This window comes from Natrix helvetica, assembly GCF_964273705.1.
Source record: "Natrix helvetica genome assembly, chromosome: 9".
Taxonomy (NCBI): Eukaryota; Metazoa; Chordata; class Lepidosauria; order Squamata; family Natricidae; genus Natrix; species Natrix helvetica.
The window spans coordinates 21342506-21370420 of NC_138560.1; the positions used below are offsets into that span (position 1 = coordinate 21342506).

The window sequence follows — 27915 nt, forward strand, 5'->3', positions numbered from 1 at the left end:
AGAGTCACCTACCACACCTCCATAGGCCAAGTCCGCATGAAGCGGCCAAAAAAAGCTGAAAATCACAGTCCTCATTGAGGACTCTCCATGCAATATGGAGATTGACACCGGGTCATCCTTGACCATAATGTCTTGGGCAGTGCTCAAACAGGCTATCCCTAGCCTTAAAAAACATCAGCTGCAGGTTCCAGATATCCGCCTTCACGATTACCAGGGAAACCGAGTCCCCATCGTGGGCCAGGGGACCTTCTGGGTGAGGTTCAAGACCTTCTGCGGCCAGCTACCAGTGATGGTAGTCAATGGAGACCTACAGGGCCTCCTGGGGCTTGATTGGTTCGAAGCCCTGGGGCTAGAAGTGACCAGAATCAACGCCATTCAAGATGAAAGCACTGAGGAATTCCTTAAGGAGTTTGAGGACATCTTTGGCACCAATCTAGGTAAGTATGAGGGGACTCCAATATCTTTTAACTTGGACCCCAATGTAGCCCCCAACAGGCTGAAACCCAGGAGAGTACCTTTCACTCTCAGCCCTAAAATTGATTTGGAACTGAACAAATTAATAGGCCAGGGAATCCTAGAGCCAGTAGATCACACATGCTGGGAGACCCCTATAGTGACACCTGTCAAGCCTGATGAGTCTGTCTGCATCTGCCCAGATTACAAGTGCATAATAAACAAAGCATTTCAGCAAGGCGTTTAACCTGTACCCATTGCACAGCATTTATTGCACTCCTTAGGCCCCAGAAAAGTTTTTGCAAAATTAGATATGGTGCAGGCATACCAGAAGTTGCCTGTAGATGGTGCCACGGTGGAGGCCCAAACCATCTTGATGCACAGGGGTGCATTCAAATGCACCCAACTTCGATTCGGAGTTAGTATTGCCTCTAGACTGTTCCAAAGCATCATGGAATGGCTTTTGCAGGAGATTCCAGGGGTCATCTCCTATTTTGACGACATATTGGTATTGGCTGCAAATAAGGCGCAATTATTTAAAAGATTGGGAACTGTTCTGGCCAGAATCAGAGACAAAGGCCTCCGCCTCAAAAAGGAAAAATGCCAAATTAACATGCCAAGGGTTGAATTCTTAGGGTACCTCATCGATGGCTCTGGGATTCACCCGACCAACAAAAAAATCAAAGCAATATAGGATGCCCCTACACCTCTCAATCAAACCAAACTGCAGGCGTTCCTTGAGCTCCTTAATTTCTACAGCGTCTTTCTCAAACAGAAAGCCATGGTTGCTGAGCCTTTGCATTGGCTTCTCAGCAAACACGCCAAGTGGTCCTTGGGCAGAGCTGAAGCAGCTGCATTTGCCGCGGTGAAGAAACTGCTGTCAGCAGACACATTTTTGGTCCAATATAGCCCCGCCACTCGTCCTAACGTGCGACGCTTCCCCTTTTGGCATCAGAGCCATCCTCAGCCACCGCATGCCCAATGGAACCGAGGCACCCATCGCATACTACTCATGAACCTTGTCCACTGCTGAACGGAACTACAGCCAACTGGACCGTGAGACTCTGGCTGCAGTCGCTGGCATAAAACGATTCCACGAGTACATCTACGGCCATGATTTTGAACTTGTCATGGACCATAAACCATTGCTGGGGTTTCTGGCTGGGGACCGACCTACTCCTGTTTCCTTGTCACCGTGAATGACCAGATGGACTATCTTCCTCGCGGCCTACAGTTATCGCCTTGTCCATCGACCTGGCTCTAAATTGGGGCATGCCGATGCCTTGAGTCGATGCCCACTGCCTGAACTGCTTGCAGACCCTACCCCTGAGACGCCAGTCCTCCTCATTGACTGTCTTGAGGCTGGTCCTCTTTCATCTTGTGACATCGCCTGCCACTCAGCAAAAGACTCTACATTCCGACAGGTTTTGAACTGGGTGTGGAGGGGGTGGCCCAAGGGGCCTGTGGGGTTTGAACTTAAAATGTTTTACTGCTAATGTGATGAATTGTCAGTGTTGAATGGTTGTTTACTTTTCAAGGACCGGGTCGTTGTTCCACCCAAACTGCGCATTGCAGTATTAGAGGGTTTACACGTAGGGCATCCTGGAATTGTCAGGATGAAATCTTTGGCCAGGAGTTACGTGTGGTGGCCTTACATGGACAGGGAGATAGAAGAATGGGTGGCTACCTGCACACCATGCCAGGAGTCCAGACCAGCTCCCCCAGAGGTGCCCGCTAAGGAGTGGGAGTGACCTCAAGTACCATGGTCTAGGGTGCACATAGATTTTGCTGGCCCTGTTCATGGCCAGACCTTTATGGTAGTTGTGGACGCCTACTCGAAATGGCTAGAAGTAGTCATCATGACCTCTACCATGGCAGAAGTGGTCATCAACGCCCTACAGAGACTTTTCTCCACTCACGGCCTGCCCAATATTTTGGCCTCTGACAACGGGCCCCAATTTACAGCCATGCAATTCGAGACCTATTTAGCAGCACAGGGAATCAGACATGCCCTGGTCGCTCCATTCCATTGGCTTCCAATGGTCAGGCGGAGAGAATGGTGAGATCTGCAAAAGAAGCCCTATCCAGGATGGGCCCGGGAGATTGGCAAACATGGGTTGATCAATTCCTCCTCATACAGCACATCACGCCAAGTGCTACCACTGGTAGAAGCCCTTCCGAGCTTCTAATGGGTCACCGGCTAAGGTCCCACTTAGACCGGCTATACCCAAACTACTCTGCCGCATCGCCCCCAGATTCGACCAGCAAAATAAGAAACTTTAGCATAGGGGATCAAGTTTACACCCACAACTATGCTGGGGGAACTCCTTGGATTCCTGCCAGAGTAATAGGCATCACCGGGCCTCGCTCTTACCTATTAGAGCTCAAGGACAGTCGGAATTGGAGACGGCACATTGACCAACTCCATGGCTGCATCTCCAACTCCAGTCTTAGGCAACCAGAGGTAACTCCTGCATGAGTTAGCCAAAGCCCTACACAAAAGGAGCACGAATTCACTCCTTCCACAGATAACGCAATCCTGAAGGTACCGGGGCACTTAGCTGTTAGTGTTGCAGGCCCGCAGTGAGCTCCGAGCGAACCAGCTCTAGAAGCTCCAGCCACGGCCTGGGAAAAGTTCCAGGAGCTTCCACCAGGCTAAGCCACGGAGACAACAGGTCCATCCGACCTGACTGAAGAACACCCACCAACTGAACTGCACAGGTCTGGGTGAGCCACCAGAAAGCCCGCCTACCTGCGTGACTACATCACAAGTTGGTTGAGCCCATCTAAGAGGGGAGGAGTGTTAGATACCAGAAACATTGGCAATGGTTTACACCAAGTCCTCTGTTCTGGCGGGAACAGAGATTCAATCTGATTGGTCGAAGGGTCTGACAGCTCCCTATAAAAGGGCTGCTGTCAGACTGAACTTTCACTGGATTGTACATAGTTGACTTGTGCTAATAAAGAGCTGTTTGTTACTCTGAAGCCTGAGTGTGCCTTCATTCACCTGATCTAATATTGCAAGTTGGATAATTTTCTTTCTTTCTTTTCTTTTTCTTACTTTACATGAGTTTTTAAACTTCCTTTAAAAAAACTTGCCTATATAAACCTGTTAATATATTATCAAACAAGTTGGATAATTATGTAGACTCTGGAGCAATTTGTAAAGGCTCTGTGGGGATTATTAGCATTTTGTAGAGGTGAACTCTAAAAGGCTCTTGTGTTTCATTTATGTTTTGATTTAAAGTTTTCACAAAATGGCTTTAGGACAAATTAAGGAGGAAAACAACTGAAAATGTCAGAAACAGTTATTTATGGTCACCCTGCCAAACACATCACTTTCTTTTTTTCTATTGCCTTCAGTGAAAAAAAATGCACTTCCATGGGATAAATTTCTCCCAAATGCCATCCTGGCTAAAGGGCAGATATCATAATTAAGTGGAAAATGTTTGATGTGGCTTGCCATTTTACTAAAAAGAATCCCCATTGCAAGAAGAAAGTGGGTATGATCAGGATCAAAGATTAAGGATTTCACCTCTTAGATTGGCATGTCTATAACAGAATTCCCTAACCAGCTTTCTCTGGGGAAAACATTTCCCAGCTAGCATAACTGACAGATTTCAGAGATTTGGATTGCGCTGTGAGAGATTGGTTAGCCTCTGCCCTATAATTCTGAGGACCTTATCCACCAGACCTAAGCCATATGTGATGGCAGGGAGTTTTCAGATGTATTCAAGGGCAGGATCTCAGTTGCCATGGGGTTAACAGTGAAACTTGGAACCCCATGTTAATTAAAACTGAATCAAAGAAGAGGCCTCAAAATGTTCTTCAATGCATTTCAAAGCTCTTTACTATAAAGATTTCTACACTGATAAATTAAGTGTGGGTATAATTTGTTATATAAACTTTGTGAATCTACCATAAAAAATTAAATTGTTGTTGTTAGTTGCGAAGTCATGTCCGACCCATATCAACCCCATGGACAACGTTCATCCAGGCTTTTCTATCCTCTACCATTCTCTGGAGTCCATTTAAGCTCACACCAACTGCTTTGGTGACTCCATCCAGTCACCTCGTTTTCTGCCTTCCCCTTCTTCTTTTGCCCTCAGTATTTCCCAGCATCAGGCTCTTCTCCAGTGAGTCCTTCCTTCTCATTAAGTAGCCAAAGTATTTGAGTTTCCTCTTCAGGATCTGGCTTTCTAAAGAGCAGTCAGGGTTGATCTCCTCTAGGACTGACCAATTTGATCGCCTTGCAGTCCAAGGGACTCATAGGAGTCTTCTCCAGCACCAGAGTTCAAAGGCCTCCATTCTTTGGCACTCAGCCTTCCTTATGGTCCAACTTTCACAGCCATCCATTGCAGCTGGGAAAACCATAGCCTTGACTATGAACATTTTTGTTACATATGGTTTACTGATTACATATTGAATGGTACTGTTAGTACTGGTAACCTTTAATTCTGAATGGTACTTCTAACAGTAGTAACGTTAATAGTAATTATTATTGTTAATAGTAATTGTTACTCCAATCATCAACATTTTTCCCTCCCCTGGCCTTTTCTCTGTTCCCAGATTCAAGTGATCAGTTTTGTCACAGAACAGAACTGGGATTCCCTAGAGGTCTTTGATGGAGGGGACAATACAGCCACCATGTTGGGCAGCTTCTCAGGTAAGATCTGAAGATACCATAGAAAGGTGACTGCTTATCTGTCAGATATTTATAATTTATATCATAATTAAGTGGAAAATGTTTGATGTGGCTTGCCATTTTACTAAAAAGAATCCCCATTGCAAGAAGAAAGTGGGTATGATCAGGATCAAAGATTAAGGATTTCACCTCTTAGACTGGCATGTCTATAACAGAATTCCCTAACCAGCTTTCTCTGGGGAAAACATTTCCCAGCTAGCATAACTGACAGATTTCAGAGATTTGGATTGCGCTGTGAGAGATTAGTTAGCCTCTGCACTATAATTCTGAGGACCTTATCCACCAGACTTAAGCGATATGTGATGGCTTCTCAGGTAAGATCTGAAGATACCATAGAAAGTGACTGCTTATCTGTCAGATATTTATAATTCAATAAATAATTACCATAAGCTGCCCAGAGTCACATAAGTGAGATGGGTAGCTACATAAGTCAAATCAAAGAAACCAATATTGAGGGCAGGGCATTTAGGGTTGAAACCAGAGTTGGCTTCAGAGGTGGTTTTCTCAAGAGAAAGAAACCAATAGCCAGGGGTGTAGGAGAAGAGCAGGCATAGGGGCAGAATTAAACATGTCATCAGCTTAGACTCCTTACATTGACACAAATGGTCTAAGTCCAACCCGTCTTGAATTCCATTGACCTCTATCTGGCACTGATTCAGATTTGAACTTTAGTGCTCTGACCTAGGCTTCCTGATACAGTAAAAAGCAGACGCTTAGTCCCAGAAACCCTCTTTTTATTTCAAAGGCTGTGAATTAAGTTCATTCACAGCTCGTAATGAGTCCAACAGTAGTTTGTCAAAGTCTTTCGGGATAAGGCTGATAAGCACCCATCTTTATCTTCTTTGAAACGCTGCCAAAGACCTAATGGCAATTAGCTTTGCAAGGCCACACAGAGCAGAGTCAAAACGGAGCTTCAGAATTAAACCAGCACGAACAAAATTGCTTCCTGCAAAGGCTCACATGCCTTTGCTCCTCCTTTATGTCCTATGGGAGGGGCCAATCACCTCCAAGCCTTACTCCTGAGTTGTCCCTTTTATTTTAACTGTTCTTACCTTCAGGCAGCTCAGCGCATGCACACACAGGGAACAGGCTCCCCCTGTTCCTCTGCCTTGCTAATGTCTGACTCCAGAGGTTCTGGAGGCAGCACATAACTCCCAGGTGGCTTGGCCCCCTCTCTGCCTCTGATTCAGAGCCCTCGTCTGAGCCTTCCCCAGACTCCAGGACTGGCCCATGTTCCTCTCCAAACTTCTTACTGTCTGACTCTGCTGCCAGCTCTGCAGACCACAACATTTAGTTGACCAGATTCTTGTGCAAAGACTTAAGCAATAAATTGTTCTGGATTGCAGCTTAATACATGTTCCTGATCATTTGTGCCCAACAGAGCAGGGTAATGATTAAAAAACCAGTCTTTGCACTGCCACTTCTGTTCTTCAGTTGAGCATCTAAAATCAGTTCTTTAATCAACTTCAAAGAAGAGTGGGGGTCACAGGGGAAGTCTTGGATGGGCAAACCAGAAGCCCCTGCCTCCCAGTCACCCTCATTTCCCAAAATTCACAAAGTCATAAAATCTTCAGATGGCAAAAATGGAAATTGTATTAATGCATGAGATGTCAATATTTACACACACAATTTAATTAGATATTTGTCTTCACGCCACATGATCCATGACACGTCTAAATTCTTGGATGAGATTATTGTGAGATAAGGAGAGAGAGGGAGGGAGAGATTATAGTATTAGTGTAATTTAGCTTCAGACAACCATTCACAAATATTGGGTGTTGGGGTGCTGTTTGTCTCATTACACCCATGTCAGTCACACGTGTGACAGCGGCAGAGTATAAACATCAGTGTCATGCTGTTCCTAGAAGGAGCATTCCTTTGCATTATATTGCTTGGCTTGCAAGAAATTGTGAAGCAGGAAGCATGGAATAAAAGAAGATTCCCGCAGGATGAAGGGCAGCTTTGTCAGTATGTGTGAACAAGAAAGAGAGAGAGACTGCTAGGTAGGCAGGGAACAAAAGGGTGACTAATCATAACAAATACCGCTCCATAAGGGAAGCTGCTAGCAAATCGCATGACTACAGTGTGGTATAAGAAGAGGCAAGTGACATATCTGAAAAGTGTAAGTGGTATATAAAAGAAGACATGGTCTATTTAGGTGCAAGGAACCAGGAATGGCACAGTGAGTTACTCAGTCTGGTTTTCTATTGTTACCCTCCTCTGTCAGACACAAAGGATCAGGACCAGAAGTGGTCCTAGTTCGGCCCGGTTTGGCTGAAACAGTCGTGGCGTCAGTGGGAGGCTCTGCCCACCCACCTGGATGCTTCTGCGCATGCGTAGCGAGCACAAGCAAACCAGTAGTAAACCATTTAGCAACCCACCACTGATCAGGACCATACATTAAGCAGCAGTTCAGAAAGATTTATTGCTCAAGCCTATGCGCAGGAATCTAGTTTCTTTATGATTCCTTGCCTATAGGCAGGAGTCTTGCCAGACTAAAGCACTATCAAACATATAATATGAACGATCAAGGAGTGTTCCATCTGGGCCTCTTTCTGCATACCAGGGATTCAAGGCTGATTTGCCTTTTAGCTCCTAGGGAAAGAACTCCTCCTACCGGAGACTCAGTCTCAGATTCCACCAGATGGTACTTCCTTCTGCTTCTCACTTATTTTTACTTGCATCAATTGACAAAGCTTTCAAGTATATGACTTGTTCAGTCTTTTAAAATCCATCTAGAGCAGGGCTTCATGTGCTGGCCACATCCACGCCCAGTTTAATGTGTTGGAAGAAATGTCCTTCTGGGTTCAGTTCCAAGAGGGGAAAAAGATACTGGAAACATGGAGGCTGCTTGGAAAGATGGTTTAATGGTGGACAGGACCACATGCCTTGGAGCTCCTGGGTGAAAAGGGGGATCACATGCTTTAAGATGTTAGGTGAAGAAAAAAAAGGGGTGAGATACTGAGAGTCCCTGAGTTTTATACCCTCTCCTGGGCCCCACTTCCTGTTCCTGTCCCTGTGTAAGAAATGTATTCTGATTGGTTGTCAGATTCCCAGGGGGCGGCGGCGGGGGGTGTTCTTAACTTTGTAGGCTGTCCTGAGACCCAAGCTTGTTTGCCTTGCTGGCGGATGCAGTCTTCCCAGGTGCCATGTAGTAAGATGGGTAGAGAGTTAATCCTATCTTTGCTATGTAGAATAGACTGGCTCAGGCCTTAATGGCCCATTGAGAAAAGTGGTGGTGTGGAGGCAGGGAGCTGCTGGGAGCTGCTTTGTCTTTGAAAACATGTTTCTCCTTTACTCATCCAGGGAAATATAATATTCTGCCTTTTTAATATTTCCTAAAATATTTCATATTTCTAGGAGAGGGAGGGGTGGGTGCTAACTTCCTACAAGTGAAAGGGGGGAGGGGAAATCTCACTACATCACATGACGCTGCTGGGATGGCATGAGTTTGACATCCCTGATCTCAAGCAATGTATCTCAACCTGGGCAATTGGAAGATGTTTGAACTTCACTCCCAGAATTCCTGAGCCAGGATTAGCATGAACAGGTTCCTCTCCTAGCACTCTAAAGCATGTCTTCTGATTGGTTCCTTCCTCTTGTCTCTTTCTCCCCACCCCACCCACTCCATTAGGTACCACTGTCCCTGCCTTGCTCAACAGTACCTCTAATCAGCTGTATTTGCACTTCTACTCTGACATCAGTGTCTCTGCTGCTGGATTTCACCTGGAGTACAAAAGTAAGCTCATTTCAGTGCAGTGCCGATTGTTTAGATTGTGTGTGCTGAGTTGCGGTCATTATGCAAATGGAAGATGTGCCATATCCTGCCTAGGCAGGGGGTTGGACTAGAAGACCTCCAAGGTCCCTTCCAACTCTACTATTGTATTGTATTGTATTGTATATCCCACTTCTGATGGATCCTAGATTCAATAAATCGAAGCAACTGGAAGAAAGGGATGGGACATGCAATTAGTGACTGATAAATTCTCAGAGAAGTGCCTTGAGTGGGATCTAGAACAGTTTGGATTTAAACCAACTGACTGCAGAACCTAGAAATTAATCCAAAAACGTGTTACAACTGGAGGAGGCCATTAAGCCCAAATCCCAGATTAGTGCAGGAATCCAACTTCCCAAATCCAGTGTCCCAAATAAATGATTCTCTAACTTCAAAATAGGGACACGGTAGCTCAGTGGATAAGACTCTGAGTTTGTCAATCAGAAAGGTCAGCAATTTGGCAGTTCGAATTCCTAGCGCCGTGTAACAGAGTGAGCTTCCATTACTTGTCCTGGCTTCTGCCAACCTAGCAGTTCGAAAGCATTTAAAAATGCAAGTAGAAAAACAGGAACCACCTTTGGTGGGAATGTAACAGCTTTCCGTGCACCTTTGGCATTTAGTCATGCCGGCCACATGACCACGGAGACATCTTCGGACAGCGCTGGCTCTTCATCTCTTTTAAACGGAGATGAGCACTGCCCCCTAGAGTCGGGAACAACTAGCACATATGTGTGAAGGGAACCTTTACCTTTATTAGGCCTAATTCCCAGATTGGTGCAGGAATCCAACTTCACAAATCCAGTGTCCCAAATAAATGACTCTCTAAGTTCCAAGTTGAAATCATCCATTGAATGAAAGCCTACAACCTTCCTGGGTAGCTAGTACTTCTGAATGTGCAATTGTTATTGAAATCTGCCATCTTGTAATTTAAATCCTTTATTTCATGCCCAAGATTTTGGAATAATAATGTCTTGGCTGCCTTCGATAGTACATCCCTTCGAGTTTTTCCAAAACAATACCCTATTTCCTCTTACTTTCTTTTCTCAAAGGTGAATATACCTATTCCCTTTAGCTCCTCCATGTAGAAATTAAGCTCTGATCCAATGGTGGGATTCAAATAATGTAACAACCGGTTCTCTGCCCTAATGATTTCTTCCTACAACCAGTTCACCAAACTGCTCAGAAACGTAACAACCAGTTCTCCCGAAGTGGTGCAAACTGGCTGAATCGCACCACTGCTCTGATTTCTTGTTCATACTCACTGACCTTCCCTTGACCAGTTCCAGTTTTCCTGAAAAGAAAAAGCAAAGTACTCAGAACTGGGCCCAGGATTTCAGGTACAGCGTGTCCAGGATCAAATAGTAGAAAATTGTAAGGGGAAAAATCCACACCCCAAGTCTTCTGCACCTCTCGCCAACATCTGAATACTATTCGATTGAGAGAGGGCATTTTCTGCACTGGGGCCAAACTTCTGTTGGGATGTCATGTTGGGATTTCTGAGATTGAGAGGACTGTTTTGCCCACAGCATCTAGGTGAAATTGCTACATCCATTATGGAGGATTAGTTTTTTCTGTACCCATTTGTTATTCCTTTTCAGGCCTTAAATAAAGACTTAAATCCCTCCTTAATATACCTTAGTAGAAAGAATATTCTTTACCATGTTTCTCTAACCTGTTTGAGTTTGTCGGAAAACTTTCAAATGATAGTGCTATTATTTCCTGTGGTTTGCAAATTGTACTTTTGTTGATCCATTTAGTCCTTTAAAGGAACCTTATTTTAAAAATTATGGAGCTTGGAACGGATCATAAAACATCTTTCCTTGTGTACAATAGCCAATCTTGCTTTTTTTTAAAAAAGGTTATTGATTTTTCAAAGATCACTTAATGTTTTTGTCAATACGTACACTATTGTGTAATGATTATATGCAATGGTTGTCTCCCTGTTAGCAAATACTTCTTCCCTGAATTAAAATTCAGACTATGCTTTTCCATCCCCTCAAGATTTATTCCTGAGATTTACCAGGTGGACACAAAAGATAGAGCTAGTTAATTAGGGATGCTAGAGATTGATCGAAGGTTTCATGCATTTTCTCTGCTATTGAACTATGGATGCTGTTTAAAGATTTATCTTGTCTGGTCATAAAACTGATCCTTTCATTACTAGCTTTACTGATTGGCATTAGTTTTTCATGGCCTTAGGCTAAAGGATTTGTGGAATAATTAAAGACAGGAAGTGTGGGTGGCAGAGCTAAATTGTCTTTAGAATTGGCCTCTGAACTCTCCCCTTTTAAAAAGATTTTGCTAGCATTAGAGTACTGGCTTAGGAATTCAGGGACCTAAAGTCTACAAGTTGTAAAGTTGCCATAGTTGCCCACCTCTGCATTAACATGACGGTTAGAAACAAACTGGAGCGCTTAAAGCTCTATACAAATTTCAATATTTGAGGGGCTGACACAAAGTTGAGAGGGTCAAACTATTTTCCAAAGCACCTGAAGGCAAGACAAGAAACAATGGATGGAAATAAACCAAGGAGAGGAGCAACCTAGAACTAAGGAGAAATTTCCTAATGGTGAGAACATTCAATCGGTGGAATAGTCTTGCTTTCACAAGGTGCCCCAACACTGGAGGCTTTTAAGAAGAGACATGGAGAGCCATTTTTATGAAATGGTATAGGTCTCTAACCCTAACTCTGTTATTCTATGAGTTATGGTCTTTCTCCAAAGTCTTTTCTAGCAGGGGTAACTTTGCAAAGAAGTTGGAGAAGAAACCATACCCCCTATCCTATCCTACATGCCATAATCTCTCCCCATCGAGTGCTGATCAGGGCAGGATGTAGAATTCAGGAAAGATAGGGAAAAGAATCCATGTGACACTGAGCCAAGCACCTCAACAATTTCATGTGTTGACTCAATCAAACTGAATGTCAGCGTTCCAATTAACATCCAAAATTAAATCAGAGTCCGAGGCAAAGCATTGCTCAAAATTCCAATTTATTAAGAGAACCATGTTGGCACATCTTGGAAAACCCGAATCTCAAAGCTTTCAGGTTTTCCCCACTCAGTTGAAAGTTCAAGATCTTGCCCCCACACCCACAAGTCCATCCCATGGTCCAATCTTCCATTGCCATGCTGGCAGTACCACCCATCCAGTTCTGGTCAGGTGCAGAGGTGCAAAGACAAAGGATGACCTTGGACTCTAGAAGGAGTTTTATTTTGACAACATCACATTCTACTCCTTACTATTCCCTCTCCCAATTCCCCACTAATGAAACAGCATAGTAAAATAATAGAGAGTGGGGCAGGCCAAAGATCCAGAAAGGAATATGACTGCAGGCCTGACAATGAAGCAAAGCTGCATGGTATAGTCTATGCACTATACAGCATCCCTGCCACAGTCAGGCTGAGGCCATCAGAACAGGTGGTCCTTGTTGGGCCCTGCCAGTCAGCTCCTGAAGGAAGTCCCATGGTGGAAAAAAACAATGGCAGTGTCCTTTTTCATTCCACCAGAGAAGATCATCAGCATGTGTGATATATTAATTTGCATTGGGACTGTACACATGGGGAGTATTCTGAATTTGGAGACACAACATATTTAAATGTAGAATTAGTGGGGCTGGATTCAATTCTTGAAGCTTCCATCATGGGCTAAATAATAGTGTGGTGGTTTTAATGCACTTTAATTGGGATTCTGCCAAATTGAAGGAAAGCTTTATTCTTTTTTAAGCCCACAGTTCTGCCATCATCTTCCAGTTAATTGATTTCTGCAAAACATTCAATCACGTTTCTTAAGAGATTCTCATAAATAAGATAACAAAGTGAGCTGGACTGTGCTGCTACTACTAGATGGAGAAAAGCTGACCGAGCAAACATTCAGAAGTGTATATCAGTGACTCTCCATCAAACACGGGTGAAATATACCATTCTAGGGCTTGTGCAATTCAACGTATGTCATGGATGAGGGGTTAGAAAATAACAACAGAACGTACTCTGTTTCTCCAAAAATAAGACCTCCCTGGATAATAAGCCCAATTGGGCTTTTGAGACCATGCACTAAAATAAGCCCTCCCCTGAAAATAAGCCCTCCCTGAAAAGTATTTAAATGCATGCGCAGCTGGCCCCTGGTTGCTGGTTGCTTGTTTGGTTGCTTGCCACACAAACAACACGAGGTGAGAAGGTGAGGTCAGGGGGGAGGGGGAACATGCCCCATGAAACACACACACCCTTACTTAATGGCCGCTCCCACAACCCTAGCCACTGTACCCCTTCTGTCATGCTAATGGCTACTGCAAAAAGAACGGCAGGCCCAACAACACACAACACAGCAGCAGCCATGAAGTGACCATGTTCACAGCCCCCTGCATCTCAAAAATAATAAGACCTCCCTGAAAATAAGGCCAAGCACATATTTCAGGGGTCAAAAGAAAATGTCTTATTTTGGGGGAAACACAGTAATAATAAAGCATAAGGAACAATATCAGGATTCAGGAGGTCTTTTACAACCTGGGCAGAAACCATCAAGATTAAATGCAAAGTCCTACATTTGAGTAAGAAAAATCACAGGTATGATTATGGGATCGGAGTGGGTGATGTAGGCAGGCATTCTGGGCAACAATACATGTGAAACATTGATGTTTTTGGATCTCAAGAACTGAACATGAGCCAACAGAGCTAAAGAAAAAGGAAATACAATCCTAGGCTGCAACAAATATAATGCCAAGACCAAAAGATGTCATTGTTCCCTATTCTACATTGTTCAAGCTATAGTATATCAAGAATAGTATAACCAATTCTGGCCACATTTTAGGAAGAACATCAAGAAATATGGGGTGTCCTTCTTAACTAAGATGATAAGGGGCCTGGAAGAAAAAAACAACCTTACAAGAAACAGTTGAAGGTGATTTAGCTTGGGGAAAAATATTAGGAGGACAAAAATATTAGGAGGTTGTCCAATATCTGAATTGCCATGATGTAAAAGATGAGGCAGAATAGTTTAGAGTTGTTTGAAAAGATAGGACAAGAGATCAAAACATAAGGAAATAGATTTCAGGTAAACATCGGGGGGGGGGGGGAGCTATTATTAATAAAGATAGTTCAGGAGATGGTGGATTTACTGTCACTGGAGGTGAGTAAGCAGAGCATCAGGGCTCCAAATAGCATCCAGAATTAAATCAGAGTCCGAGGCAAAGCATTCCTCAAAGTTCCAATTTATTAAGAGAGCCATGTTGGCATCTCTGGGAAAACATGAATCTGAAAGCTTCCTGGTTTTCCCCACCCACTTGAAAGTTCAAGATCTTGCCCCCACACCCACAAATCCATCACATGGTCCAATCTCCCACTGCCATGCTGGCAGTTCCACCCATCCAGTTCCGGTCAGGTGCAGAGGTGCAAAGACAAAGGACTTGGTTTTCTAGAAAAGAATTTTGTTATGGCTACATAGTAGGTGACTCCTTACAATCCCCCCTCCCGTTTTCTCACAATAGAAAATGCACAGTAAAATAATAGAAAGTGTGGCAGGCCAAAGATCCAAAAGAAAAGATGGCAGTAGGCCTGACACAGAGGCTGGTTGGCAAGGTAACAGGAATGCTGTAGATTCGTGAAATGAGGTTAAGGGTGGATGAGATGATCTTCAAGATTCCTTCTACTTCTTACCTCCTATAATTCTTTAACAGAAGGTAATATTATGGTGCAATAATCAACTAGAGATCATAGTTTAATGAACATACAGATTGGTAGACAACAAAGTCAAGGCTTAGTGGAAAACACAGCATTTTCAGAATGGTTTGTTGGATAAAAATCATGAAAACTTGAAACTCTGAAAAATAATACGATTAGAACAAGGATAAAAATGTTACATTATGTGAAGTCTTCACTCCTTCCATTATTTTTCTGTGCAGAAAATCTCTTGATCAGTCTCCAGCACGTTTAGTGAGTTGTCCAGTAGACAGAATAGAAGATATATTTTTTTGCCTTCCACTGTTCACCGTTGCTGTATTCATGGGCTAGGTAGATCAACAGACTAAATCAATGTAGCAGCTTTATACATTCCCCATGTCAAGACAAATTTCATGCTGCTAAGGCACCTGCATAGCTGGCACTTCATAACAATAACATTTTTGATACCAAGCTGTTAAGAGTTCTCCAGGGCAAAGTGTTGTGGAATTAATCAACTTTCAGAGCTTAGTTCCCATACAGAAATACAAGGATAATAGAGGGACTAGCTGCTCAACTGGCCATTTCCAGGAGCAGAAAAAGATGAAGCTTATAAAGAGAGATTAAATATATATATTTGCTTTGGGGCTTGCTTGACATATCAACAAAGTGTCTCTTAAAAAGCTTTCTTTTCCTTCCCTTTCTGGAGGCTGTTTTTTAGGAACTCAAAAATACTCTTTCATTTCTCCTGCCTTAACTCATCTGCATTAGATTTTTGAGTGCTAAAAAAAGTCAGAAAGCCTATTTAGTGAAAAATCCTTTATATTACCACAGACATTCATTCATTTAACTCCAAATGATTCATAAGTTCAAGGTTCAAAGGGCTCTTAAAATCCTGAACGTTGGTCTTCATACAAAAAATATATATGCAAGTTTGGGGCTAGAAGTATTGCAATGGCAATACTTTGGACAAAGATCAGGGTATCCCGATAGAATACAAATTAAGCAGATTTAGTATGTTGCAGATATCATGTGCTGCATTATACCATACTAAAAGCCAATGCAATCTTGGGCTGCATCAAAACAGGCTTAAGATACAGAAGGATCTTAACAATCTTGAACATTGGGCGCTATCTAACAAAATGAAATTCATTGGTGAAAAAAGTTAAGTTCTACATTTAGGCAAGAAAAACCAAACGTACAGGTACAGTATAGGTGGTACCTTGCTCAATAGTTGTGACTGTGAGAGGGATCTTGGAATCCTAGAGGACAAGCATTTAAATATGAGCCAGCAGTGTGCAGCAGTGCCAAAAAAGCCAACCCAGTTCTAAGCTGCATAAGCAGAGGGATAGGATCAAGAGCATGTGAAGTGTTAATACCACCTTAGAATGCCTTGGTAAGGCATTCCATACTTGGAATACTGCATTCAGATTTGGTCGCCAGGATGTAAAAATGGTGTTGAGACTCTAGAAAGAGAGGCAGACAAGAGCAACAAAGATGATCAGGGGACTGGAGACTAAAACATATGAAGAACGGTTGAAAGAACTGGGAATGTCTAGTTTAATGAAAAGAAGGACTAGGGGAGACATGATAGCAGTCTTCCAATATCTCAGGGGTTGCCACAAAGAAGAAGGAATCAAACTATTCTCAAAGCACCTGAACGTAGGACAAGAAGCAATGGGTGGAAACTAATCAAGGAGAACTAAGAAGAAATTTCCTGATAGTTAGTTCTAGTTTAATGAAAAGAAGGACTAGGGGTGATATGATAGCCTGCCTCCTGGAGTCATGGAAGCCCCATCACAGGAAGCTTTCAAGAGGAAGTTGGATAGCCTTTTCTGGGGCAGTATGAGAATTTTTGCCCTGGGCCATTGGACTAGAAGAACATTCCTATCCTATGACTGATATTCTATTCCTATCCTATGTTTTGATCTTTTTCCCTCCTCCTCCTCCTCCTCCTCCTCCTCCTCCTCCTCCTCCTCCTCCTCCTCCTCCTCCTCCTCCTCCTCTCTCCTCCTCCTCCTCCTCCTCCTCCTCCTCCTCCTCCTCCTCCTCCTCCTCCTCCTATAGCTGCTATTGTATGTGATGTAATGGGAGGGAGAAGGGAGAGCCTGGACTTTTAAAGATAGCAAGTGTAGGGTCCTAGAGCGGCAATGGTTTGTGATGTCAGTTCCTTCACCAGCTGTGATGTTTGACTTCCAGTAGAAGCACCTGATGGGGCAAAATGACAGGATTGTAGACAGAGTGGGAAAGAGGAGCACATGGGAGGAAGAAGGGAGAGGCAGGGATGATGGGCATGGGAGTAGGGTGAAGAAAGGCCCCTCTCAATGGCTCCCTCTCAGACAAATGCTTCAAAGTCTACAAATACCTGGGCAAAGCCAGTTTATCGGCTTTATTTATAAGATAAATAACAGAAACGATGGAGGAACAAGTGGGCCTTTTTCATATACTTGCACTGAGAATATCCTCTGGGCCAATGTTGCTGAAAAGTCTTCACTTGACTTCAAAGGTGAGCCGTAATGCACTGAATCTGTCCTTGGCATCTCCATAGGGCGAAGTCAGGGGCTCAGATGATGTCTTCCATGAATGAGGTTTGAGGAAAAGGTCTCCAAGAAGGCTTGGCAGGAAGAAAAAAAAACTCAGATTAGGAAGGCAAGTCAGAGTGACAGCAAACAATGCTGACTTGTGTTGAAGTTAATCAAAAATGCAAGGTATTGAAATTATACAGATAGAAAATGATACTTAAGACCCAACTCTATAAATTGGCCAAGAAAACAAACTGGTGGATCATCAAACAAATCAACCCAGCATCCTTACTCAAGGAACAAATGACCAAGTTCAAATTATCCTACTTCAGACACATTATGTGAAGAACCAGCTTTTTTTTTTGGGGGGGGGGGGGGGGAATCAAACACTGTGGAAATGGGATGAATTTTCTAACTCATGGTATCTGCAGTAATACTTGAGTAGTGATACGTACACAAATGGATAGATGGTAAATACATACTGATTAAGTATTTGTGTTTCCTTTTAGCTGTGGGTCTCTCCAGTTGCCCAGAACCTGCTGTACCCAGTAATGGCCTGAAAATTGGTGAAAGATACGTGGTGAATGATGTGGTCTCCTTTCAGTGTGAGCCAGGATATGCTCTCCAGGTACTTACCCACTCTCCAAATAATGATTTAATTCTGGGGAAAAAATGAGTTAAAGTGGATTGAAAATCATTGCCTTTGTAAAGGTAAATTGAGACATCAGTATCACAGTCCATTCTAATGTCTGGCTACCATGGAAAAGAAAAGATGGTGCTGTGGCCCTCCAGTGACCAGTGGAGCTGGCCACAGATTCTGACAGTGAGGAGATTGGGGAGGAAGTCCTGGAGTCTGGGGAAGGCTCTGATGTCAGAGGCGGAGAGGGGGCCAGGGCCATTTGACAATTATCAGCTGCTTTCAGAGTCAGACATCAGTGAGGCAGACGAACAGCTGGAGCTTGTTCCCCGTATGCACATGTGCAGAGTTGCGAGATAAAGGGATCAGCTAAGGGTCGACTTGGGAGTAAGGCCACAGGTGGATGGTGAATGGCCCCTCCCATAGGGAATAAAAGAAGAGGGAAAGGGGAGGTTTTTTTGCAGGAGACAATTAGGTCATTCCTTCATTCTTGTCAAGTTTTGCAGCATCTGAAAGATATCAGCCTGGCCACTCTCCAAGCCTGATAAAGGTCGGTAATTGGGAACTATCTTAAAGACTGTGGGATGGGACTTTGTTAGAGAGGAATTCACTGTAAATTAAATAAAAGGGGTTTATCAGGACGAGGACTTGGCTTCATGCTGCTGAGGAAGCCTAGGTCAGAACAGATGGGAAGAAAATTATTGTATGAACTTTATATAATTATCTCAGACTGGTGTTTTTCAAACGTGGCACTCATAAGGTATGTGAACGTCAAGTCTCAGAATTCCTGAGCCAGCATGCCACGTTTGAAAAATACTGCCTTAGAAGACACTTGCAAAATCCTATCTGGGTGAACATGAATAGCATTTGACATAGAATACAGCAACCTCAAATTAAGGGAATCACTTCGGTGTAGCATGAAACTCTCAATCTCAATCATAGCACTTCCTGAATCTCTCAAAAGAACACTAGAGAAATATTTGATACTTGAAGGCAAAGAATCTTATTATAACTTTTGTGGGATAACATTCCTTTGAAGTCTCTTTTGACAAGACATCAGCATTAAATATAAAGAGCATCTGTAGGGGCCACTCAAATTATATAAAGTGCAGTCTTTCTAGGTTATCTTGGAGAGGTATCTTGCAATCAAACTGATCCATTTTTAACATCTTTGGTGAGGATGCTTTTGGTTAAAAGGGTTTGAAGACTTCAGGAAAATTGAGTAATTTGAACCTTCCTGTTGCTTTGCGGTGTAAAAAATTGATGCAATGCAAGGAATTGATTTCACTTCCTGTTGTTAGCTGCAAGGTATCTGACTTGAAAATACTGAAAAATCAAATTTACACCTTTCACTGGATCATTGGTATTTAGAAGTGTGGGAGATGAGTTTTGCTGAAAAATTAATACAAAATAAAACACTAGAATTGTAAAGTTAAACACTCCAGAATTAAAGGAAGGTACCGTGTGTTCGAAATTATATTTATACCATATTTTACCATTTCTTTAAAATAATTAACACTTTTTTCTTAATTCATTTTCCGGATAAATGTCATTCGGGGTAGAAACACTTTCATTACTCATATTCAATACTGTTATTACACTTCTTTTGAGCATCTCATATTTATTCATAAAGTTGTCTGTACTTTTGTGCATACAATATCTCCTTTTTAAAAATTTGCTTTGTCTTTTGTCTATTTTCCTTTTGGAGTGTACCTTTAACGCTTCTCTTGATGTTTTGCTCATTTAATGAAAGAAAACTATCTTATCTTAGAATTCCAGGCTGCAGTATGTATCGCTTCCTTTCTTTGCTAAAGAATGTTATTTGGCTGAGATAGGGGACCTTCCCTATTCTTTCAATTTGGCCTGTTTCTCGGTTCCTTCTCGCTTCCTTCTTGCTAATGGTGTTTTTTTTCCCTTTCTTTTTTCTTTCCTTCGCTCCAGGGGCACTCTCATATTTCCTGCATGCCAGGAACTGTACGACGCTGGAATTATCCTCCTCCACTTTGTATAGGTAAAATTTTATTTAGTTATTTGCCAAAGACCCTTCCTCCCTCCCTCCCTCCCTCCCACCTTTTTTCTCTCTCTCACCTGTCTTCTCCCCTCCCTCTCTTCTTCCTCCCCTCCCTTCTTTTCTCTCTCCTTTCCCCCCCTCTCTTCTCCTCCCCTCCCCTTCCTTCTTTCTTCCCCAGTAGTGTGGGTCTTTAATTAAATACTAGCGGATAACCCAGTGTTTCCCAGGTATTTATTTATAGGGGGAAAATGTCCAGATCAAATGTAATTTCTAATGTTGGATTTTCCCCCTTACCAGAGGGAACCCCCTTGTGGAGTACTGTGAAGCCATTACCATGGCAACTCCACTGCACTGTACAGTAGAAGCCATTTGAAGGCATAACAGGCTGTATCTTAACAGAACACACACCCAAGGGGTTTTAGGGGTGTCTTACCCCCACAGTATTTTTTTTCCAGAGAATAAGTCATCTGTGTACCAAGTTTGGTTGAAATTGCTTGAGGCCTTACAGAGTTATGCTGTAACATACACACCCACAGCCGTTTTTCTATATAGATAGATGGAAGAAAATGTAGCTGACCTTTATTTTTGAACATTTCAAATTAATATATGAACCTGATGGTCCCACCTCCTGATTCATCATGAAAGGTCGATTGGATTAAAAGCCCAATGGAGGTCTAGAACTTATGGTCTTCTGAGTTCTACCCCGTCTATCCTAAAATGGACTCTTATTATGAAGAAGAGGAATAAATGGGGCATTGCAACCAGTCTTTCCTTGGCATATCTGATCTAAGCAGTGGTGGGATTCAAATAAATTAACAACCGGCTCTCTGCCCTAATGACCAGCTGGGTGGGCATGGCCAGGGGGTGTGACAGGCAGCACTCAGTCTCCTGCATCCCCTGGGAGCAAAAACGGGCTGCAGGGAGCACCCCCCACACCCCATTTTGGACCTACTAGGCCTTTCTGCAGCCTCCTGAGAGAAAAAAACGGGCTCCAGAGGCTCTTTGGAGTCTGGAAATAGGCCCATTTTCTTACTCCGCAGGTCTCTGGGAGGCTCGTTTTCCACGTCCCCACACTTCATGTGCCCACTGCACTTACCTGGGATCCAAAACAGGCCACTTGGGGACTTCTGGGAGGTGTGGGGCGAGATGGGCTGGGGTCAGCCAGTTGTCGGAGCTACTGGTTCACTGAACCAGATGTAAAATTTACATCCAGTTTGCCCAAACTGGTCCAAAGAGGCTGAATCTCACCTCTGGTTCTTAGTTCTGGTTCGGACTGAGGACTGGGAGGGACTTTGAAAAACAAAAATACCAGCTATGATAATCCTTGTTATATGTTGAGTCTTACTTCATTTAATTAAATTATTCATGTTACTTTCTGAGGTTCCACTACGGGCTCACAAGTTAGTGAGCACCTGAATGTTGAAGAAATCCTTCTTTTATGAAACTATGTCCTCATCGAATGCTGATTTCATATTCTCTTGTCTCCCTTTAAAACAGCAAGCTACCTTGTAAGCTTTTGTGCTCAATTTTAGCCACTTCTTGTCTGTAGAAAACAAAGATGCCACAAATAAGTGTTTTTTTTTCCCAGACAGGAATGAGGTCAGTAATAGACAAATATGTTTGCTACCTTGCCAAGATTACAAACAGTACCCAAAGAGCATCTGTTAGACTAGATCTTCAGTGATTTATGCAAGGATGAGAATAGTCCGTCTGCCTCCTGTAAAACATATAATCTCCCCAATTTAAGGTAATGAAACTCATGGTCTAAATCCCAACTCTAGGTTGTATAACTCTGTAGCCTATAAATCGAGGCTGTTTCTAGCAGTGCAAACTTGTAGGAGCCTATTCTGACCTTAGTGACTTAAACAGAATATTTTGCTGCAACTGGGATTCTCTCTGGTTTTCCTATTGGCTTTGTGGATTTATTAAAAATAAATCAATGTAGAACAATAATAATCATTTTGATGCAGGAAATGAAGTTAGGGGAATACTGTGAAAGCTTCATTTTTTCTGGTCAGCATAATTTATTTATTTTATTTATTTATTACGTCAAGCATGTGTTAGATAACAGATAAAAGTATAAACATGATTATGAATAGATGAAATGGATACGAATAAAAAGGGAACATTAGGACAGGGAGGGTAGGCACGCTGGTGCGCTTATGCACTCCCCTTACAGACCTCTTAGGAATGGAGTAAAGTAGATGGTCTAAGTTTAAAGTTTTGGGGGTTTGGGGAGGAAACCACAGAGTCAGCTAGAGCATTCCAGGCGTTGACCACTCTGTTGTTGAAGTCGTATTTTCTACAAACGAGTTTGGAGCAGTTTACCTTGAGTTTGTATCTATTGTGTGCTCGTGTATTGTTGTGGTTGAAGCTGAAGTAGTCATTGACAGGTAGAACATTATAGCAGATAATTTTATGTACTACACTTAGCTCAGACTGAAGGCGGTGTAGTTCTAAGTTGTCTAAGCCCAAAATTTCAAGTCTGGTGGCATAAGGTATTCTGTTGCAGCAGAGGAATGGAGGACTCTTCTCGTGAAATATCTCTGGACTCTGGACATCAATTGTATTGATGTCCGATATGCAGTGTGGGTTCCAGACAGATGAGCTGTATTTGAGAATTGGTCTAGCAAAGGTTTTGTACGCTCTGATTAGCAGTACAATATTACCAGAGTTTATAATTGTTCTCTGTGACAGGAATAAAAGCAACAGCATATCATATGGAGGTGGAAACATCATTTTAAATGTGAGATTCCTTTTTGGAAATTACAGATGATACCCATTGTCTCTTCCAGACTACAGGGCACCTAATAGTATTTTCTAAGGGTTGTGTTTACTCAACATGCCATGCTGGGCTGAAATGGGTTTGGATAACTTGTGGTAGAGTATATTTTCGAACCCAAACTATTTTTAAATGTCTTTAGTGATTTGAAGTCATGGTTGTCCCAAAGGTCCTTTTTTCAAAGGCTAACTGGACTTCCTTTCTTTTTTCTTGAAGAGGTTTCACTTCTCATCCAAAAGGTTCTTCAGTTCAGTTCAGTTCTTCAGAACTGAAGAAGTTTCTTAGACAAGAAGCAAACCTTCTTCAACAAAAATCAAAGAAATCCCAGTTGCCTCTTGAAAAAAGCACCTCAACCAATTTTAGCATGCTGTGTGAGCCGCACAAGCTATTATAAGCATAATACAGGGGTGAAATTCAGCAGGTTCAGACAGGCTCTGGAGAACCAGTAACAGAAATTTTGAGTAGTTCAGAGAACCTCAAAATACCAGCTCTGATTGGCCCCAGAGTGGGGAGGGAATGGGGATTTTGCAGTATCCTTCCCCCAGGAGGTGGGGGGGAAATGGGGATTTTGCAGTATCCTTCCCCCAGGAGTGGGGAGGGAATGGAGGTTTTGCAGTATCCTTCCCCTGGAGTGGGGAGGGAATGGAGGTTTTGCAGTATCCTTCCCCTGGAGTGGGGGGGGGATGGGGATTTTGCAGTATCCTTCTCCCAGGAGTGGGGAGGGAATGGAGGTTTTGCAGTATCCTTCCCCCAGGAGTGGGGGGGGATGGGGATTTTGCAGTATCCTTCCCCCAGGAGTGGGGAGGGAATGGGGATTTTGCAGTATCCTTCTCCCAGGAGTGGGGAGGGAATGGGGATTTTGCAGTATCCTTCTCCCAGGAGTGGGGAGGGAATGGAGGTTTTGCAGTATCCTTCCCCCAGGAGTGGGGGGGGCATGGGGATTTTGCAGTATCCTTCTCCCAGGAGTGGGGAGGGAATGGGGATTTTGCAGTATCCTTCCCCCAGGAGTGGGGGGGGCATGGGGATTTTGCAGTATCCTTCTCCCAGGAGTGGGGAGGGAATGGGGATTTTGCAGTATCCTTCCCCCAGGAGTGGGGGGGGGATTTTGCAGTATCCTTCCCCAAGGAGTGGGGTGGGAATGGGGATTTTGCAGTATCCTTCTCCCAGGAGTGGGGAGGGAATGGGGATTTTGCAGTATCCTTCCCCCAGGAGTGGGGGGGGGATTTTGCAGTATCCTTCCCCAAGGAGTGGGGTGGGAATGGGGATTTTGCAGTATCCTTCTCCCAGGAGTGGGGGGGGGAATGGGGATTTTGCAGTATCCTTCCCCCAGGAGTGGGGGGTAGGGGATTTTGCAGTATCCTTCCCCAAGGAGTGGGGTAGGAATGGGGATTTTGCAGTATCCTTCTCCCAGGAGTGGGGGGGGGGAATGGGGATTTTGCAGTATCCTTCCCCCAGGAGTGGGGAGGGAATGGGGATTTTGCAGTATCCTTCCCCTGCCATGCCCACCAAGCCACGCCCACAGAACTGGTAGTAAAAAAAATGAATTTCACCACCTGTATAATATTCTTGATTTATTGATTTACATTTATATGAATGTGGCAATTGTGTTTTACGGTTTGGTGTTTCATATGAACCAAGCTAGTGTTCACCCAAAAGCGTTATTTCCAGAGGAGATCATGTTTTAATGTATCTTTGTCTTCTAGTTATACTGTGACAATTCCGTCCTTATGTTCCTTTCTGATTGTGTTGTCTTCTGTGAACACTTTTCCTGTGTTCATCCCATCAGCATTATTTTCCACTCAGTTACGAACAATAACTGGAGGTGGCCTTCCCCTATTTGCACTTCATCAGAACATTTTTATTTTGTCTGTTCCATGTACATGGAAACAGGTGAATCAATATTAGCATAAAACAGCTGGATCAGTGTTAGTATAAAAACCCTTGCCCATTTTTGAGTAAAGAAACAAGTGACAGATCAGCTTTAAAGATGAGGTCTTGCAAGTCACCTCCCCCACATGCAGCAAACCCCTAGTGACTTTCAAAACATTGATCCACAATAGACACGACATTGAACATATACTTGCATTGACTGACACAATGCAATCAGTGCGGGAGTGAAATTTGACATCCAGTATGTAGTAAGCTACAAAATATTCCCATTAAGAGAGGAATGTTAAATAAATTCTGAATTCTCTGGGGAGTAGGGGGAAGAAAGCAGAAGTAATGCCCAAACTGGAATGTGCCTGCTGGAGCGCCGAAAAACCGAAGACCAGCTGTACGCTGGCCAGCTGATCTTCAGGTTTCCGGTACATGCATGCAGGCTGCCCAGCCAGTCTTTGCGTGCACCAGAGCAGTGGAAATCTGAAGCTGGCCGGCGTGCACATACCTGTTTTGGGGGCCTTTTCCAGGCCATTTTTGGCCCGAAAACGGTCAAAAAACAACTGAAAACGGCCTTAAAACAGCCTCTTTTTTTGGCTGTTTTTCAGGCCGTTTTCTGACACTTTGGTGCGGGCCAGAAACTAGAATAGTAGCTGGCGATGGTGCATGTGCCCATAGAGAGGGCTCTGTGTGCCATCTCTGGCACTTGTGCCATAGGTTTGCCATCACGGGTATATATGGTGCTTTTCCTGGTCTTGGTGTTTCTGTTATTCATTATTTTATCAGTCTGGCTACACAAATCTGAAATAAAAGAGGAGGAATTCTCCCTGGCATATCTCTTGAGATTTCAAGAAACATAGGAAGCCAGAAAGGATGCTGACAGTTTTATTTTATTCTTTGTTTCTTTAAAACATTTATATAGCTGCCCATCTTAAAATAAACTCTGGGTGACTCCCAATCAAAAATTAAAACAACTTTCATTGAGTGATGAAAGACAGAACAATCCCATATACACATATCCTTGGCCACCTTATCACTTCAGACTTTGCACATCCCTCTTCAGGGATGAGAATTTCTCTACTTTTCTCTTTTAAATATATTTTTCTTTTCATCAAGCTACAGCTGATTTACATAGTTTTAAATATAGACATTAGCTAATGGAGAGGGCTATTAATGAGTTTCTAAATATGGAGGCATGTGCTACAAGTAATTCTGCAGCCTTCTGATTAAGAGAAGACCTTCGTTATTCCTTGAACAAAACTTTTTCTCTCTTTACATCCACACTGCTATCAAGATTAGAGAAAAATGAAAGTCCAGTCACTGCCCTTGCTTTTATGACTTCCTTCATTTTATTTTGCAGGATTTTTTTCTCTCATGCATCCTGCACAGGGATGTCCACAGGGTGTGGTCAAAAATGGATGGCAACTATTGTGGTGTGATTGAAGTTGTGCCCATTTTTTAAAAATGTGCAATGCAAAAAAAAGGCAGAATTTAGATTCTGCCCTCCTAATCATGAAGTGTTTTTTTTTACCACATTTTACAGATATTCCTGATCCTGCAGTTTCCTCAGAATCAAATTAAACGTGCCTCATAGTTTAATTTTAAAACTCCTATGAAGTTTTAAACTTCTATCAATCCTATTTACCTTTTCTTGCAATCTCCTGTTTTGGGGGAAGAAAAGAAGGTAGCAGAAAGGGGGAATAATAGTCTCAGAACTGGAATGGTTCTCCCCACTCTTCTTCAATTTTGCCCATCCTTCTTTTATTTTTACACAATGTCCAGCTATTTTTTAAGCATCACAAGATGTTCAATATTTTTTAAGTAAAATATATTGATGTACAGAAAGAAAGCTAAATTGTCTTTTCATTTGTAATGTTGTGAAATTAAAACCTGGACCAGTGAATCCAATTCCTCTCACCATGATTTTAAAAAGATATCAAGAGCCTAGAAAAAAGCGCAGAAAAGAGCAAGAAAGATGATAAGGGGCCTGAAGGCGAAACCATATGATGAATGATTGAGGAAACTAGGTATGTCTAGTCTAATAAAGAGAAGGACTAGGGATGACATGATAGCAGTCTTCCAATACTTGAGGGCGAAATGGGACAACGTGTCATAGCCAACTTGCTGCATCCAATTCACCATGGCCAACTCACCATGGGACAAATTGCTGTGGGGCAGTTTAACAATTCTATTAAATTAATTAAAATAAATAAAAACATATTTTAATTTTTGCCATTGCCATTTCATTTTGTCCCTCCTTTTGCATCATTACTTTAATGATTCTGTTCCACTATTTCTTTGATATCAGTCTAACTCTTGCCCTGCGGTGAGTTGGCTGCAGCCAGTTGGCCAAGGTGAGTTGGCCATGGAGCATTTGGGCCAAGATGAATTATCATAGACCCACTTGAGGGTCTGTCACAGAAAAGAGGGCGTTGCCCTGTTCTCCACAGCATCCGAGGGCAGGATAAGAAGTAACAGGTAGTAGAAGATCATTAAAGATCATTAAGGTAGTAGAGATCCAACCTAGAACTAAGGGGAAATTTCCTGATAATGAGAACAAGTGAAATGCCTTGCCTCCAGTTGTGGTCACTCCATCACTGGAGCTTTTTAAGACAATTTGTCTTGAATGGCGTAGGGCAATGGTGGCTAACCTTTGTGTCACTGTGTGCTGAAAGCACCCACATGCAGCCATAATTCAATGTGTGTGTGAACCCCCAGTGCACCCCGCCACCACACATGTGTGCACAACACCCCCCAGTGTGTGCCCCACTCCCACACATGCACGCACAAACCCCCACACTCCCCCACCCCCTGTACATGCATGCACAAACCCCCACATTTGCCTGCCCCCCTGCATGCATGCATGACCCCAGCGCATTGGTGCTTGATTTGTTGCATCAGTATTCCTGATTTTCTGGCTGCACCTCCTGAATAAAGAAATAGCCTTTGATAGCATGCTTTCTCTCCTTGCTGGGAAAAAAAATGATAGTAGAAAGGTATACATATTGTTGTGTCACATTCCGAAAGACAGAAAGCAATTGATAAACTGCTACCGTGTCCCTACAAAATGGACTGACTAGGGATTTCCCATCTTCCTTTATCCAGATGTTCCCCTTTTTAAATAATTGAGAAGGCGTTTCATTTAAACAGACACCAGGGGCTATGAAATTAGAAGGCATTAGAATCAGCAGGGAAAAAATGCATATAATGAAGGGAATCTGTGCTGTCAAATATCAGGGTGAATTAAAAGCATAGTCCTCTAGGTTCTGGTGTGGACTGTATTGAAGGGAGCTAGAAGTCTATTATAATCCAAGAAGGGGTCCTGGATATTGTTAGCCCTTCAAGGTATACCAGACTGGGAAACCAAAGTTATGAATGTTAATACTATTTTCATTATAAGGCTTCAGTAACAGAACCTTACAAGACTGAATATGCTTCATCTTCATGAAAACTAGGAAAGATCAAGCCTGAGACACTTTCTCAGATTACAATTCCACTCTGGAC

At 43.0% G+C, this 27915-nt stretch overlaps 1 protein-coding gene across 1 annotated transcript in view; it reads left to right on the forward strand.

The window, feature by feature from the left end:
- Positions 1 to 27915, forward strand: part of CSMD2 (CUB and Sushi multiple domains 2) — a gene marked incomplete at its 5' end in the record, with an annotated part of 765891 nt that overhangs the window by 607360 nt on the left and 130616 nt on the right. Inside the window, 4 exons of the mRNA XM_081962655.1 lie at positions 5023 to 5119; positions 8793 to 8897; positions 17613 to 17731; positions 19682 to 19751. Coding sequence (XP_081818781.1) covers positions 5023 to 5119; positions 8793 to 8897; positions 17613 to 17731; positions 19682 to 19751 — 391 coding nt within the window. The remainder of the gene's footprint in view (positions 1 to 5022; positions 5120 to 8792; positions 8898 to 17612; positions 17732 to 19681; positions 19752 to 27915) is intronic.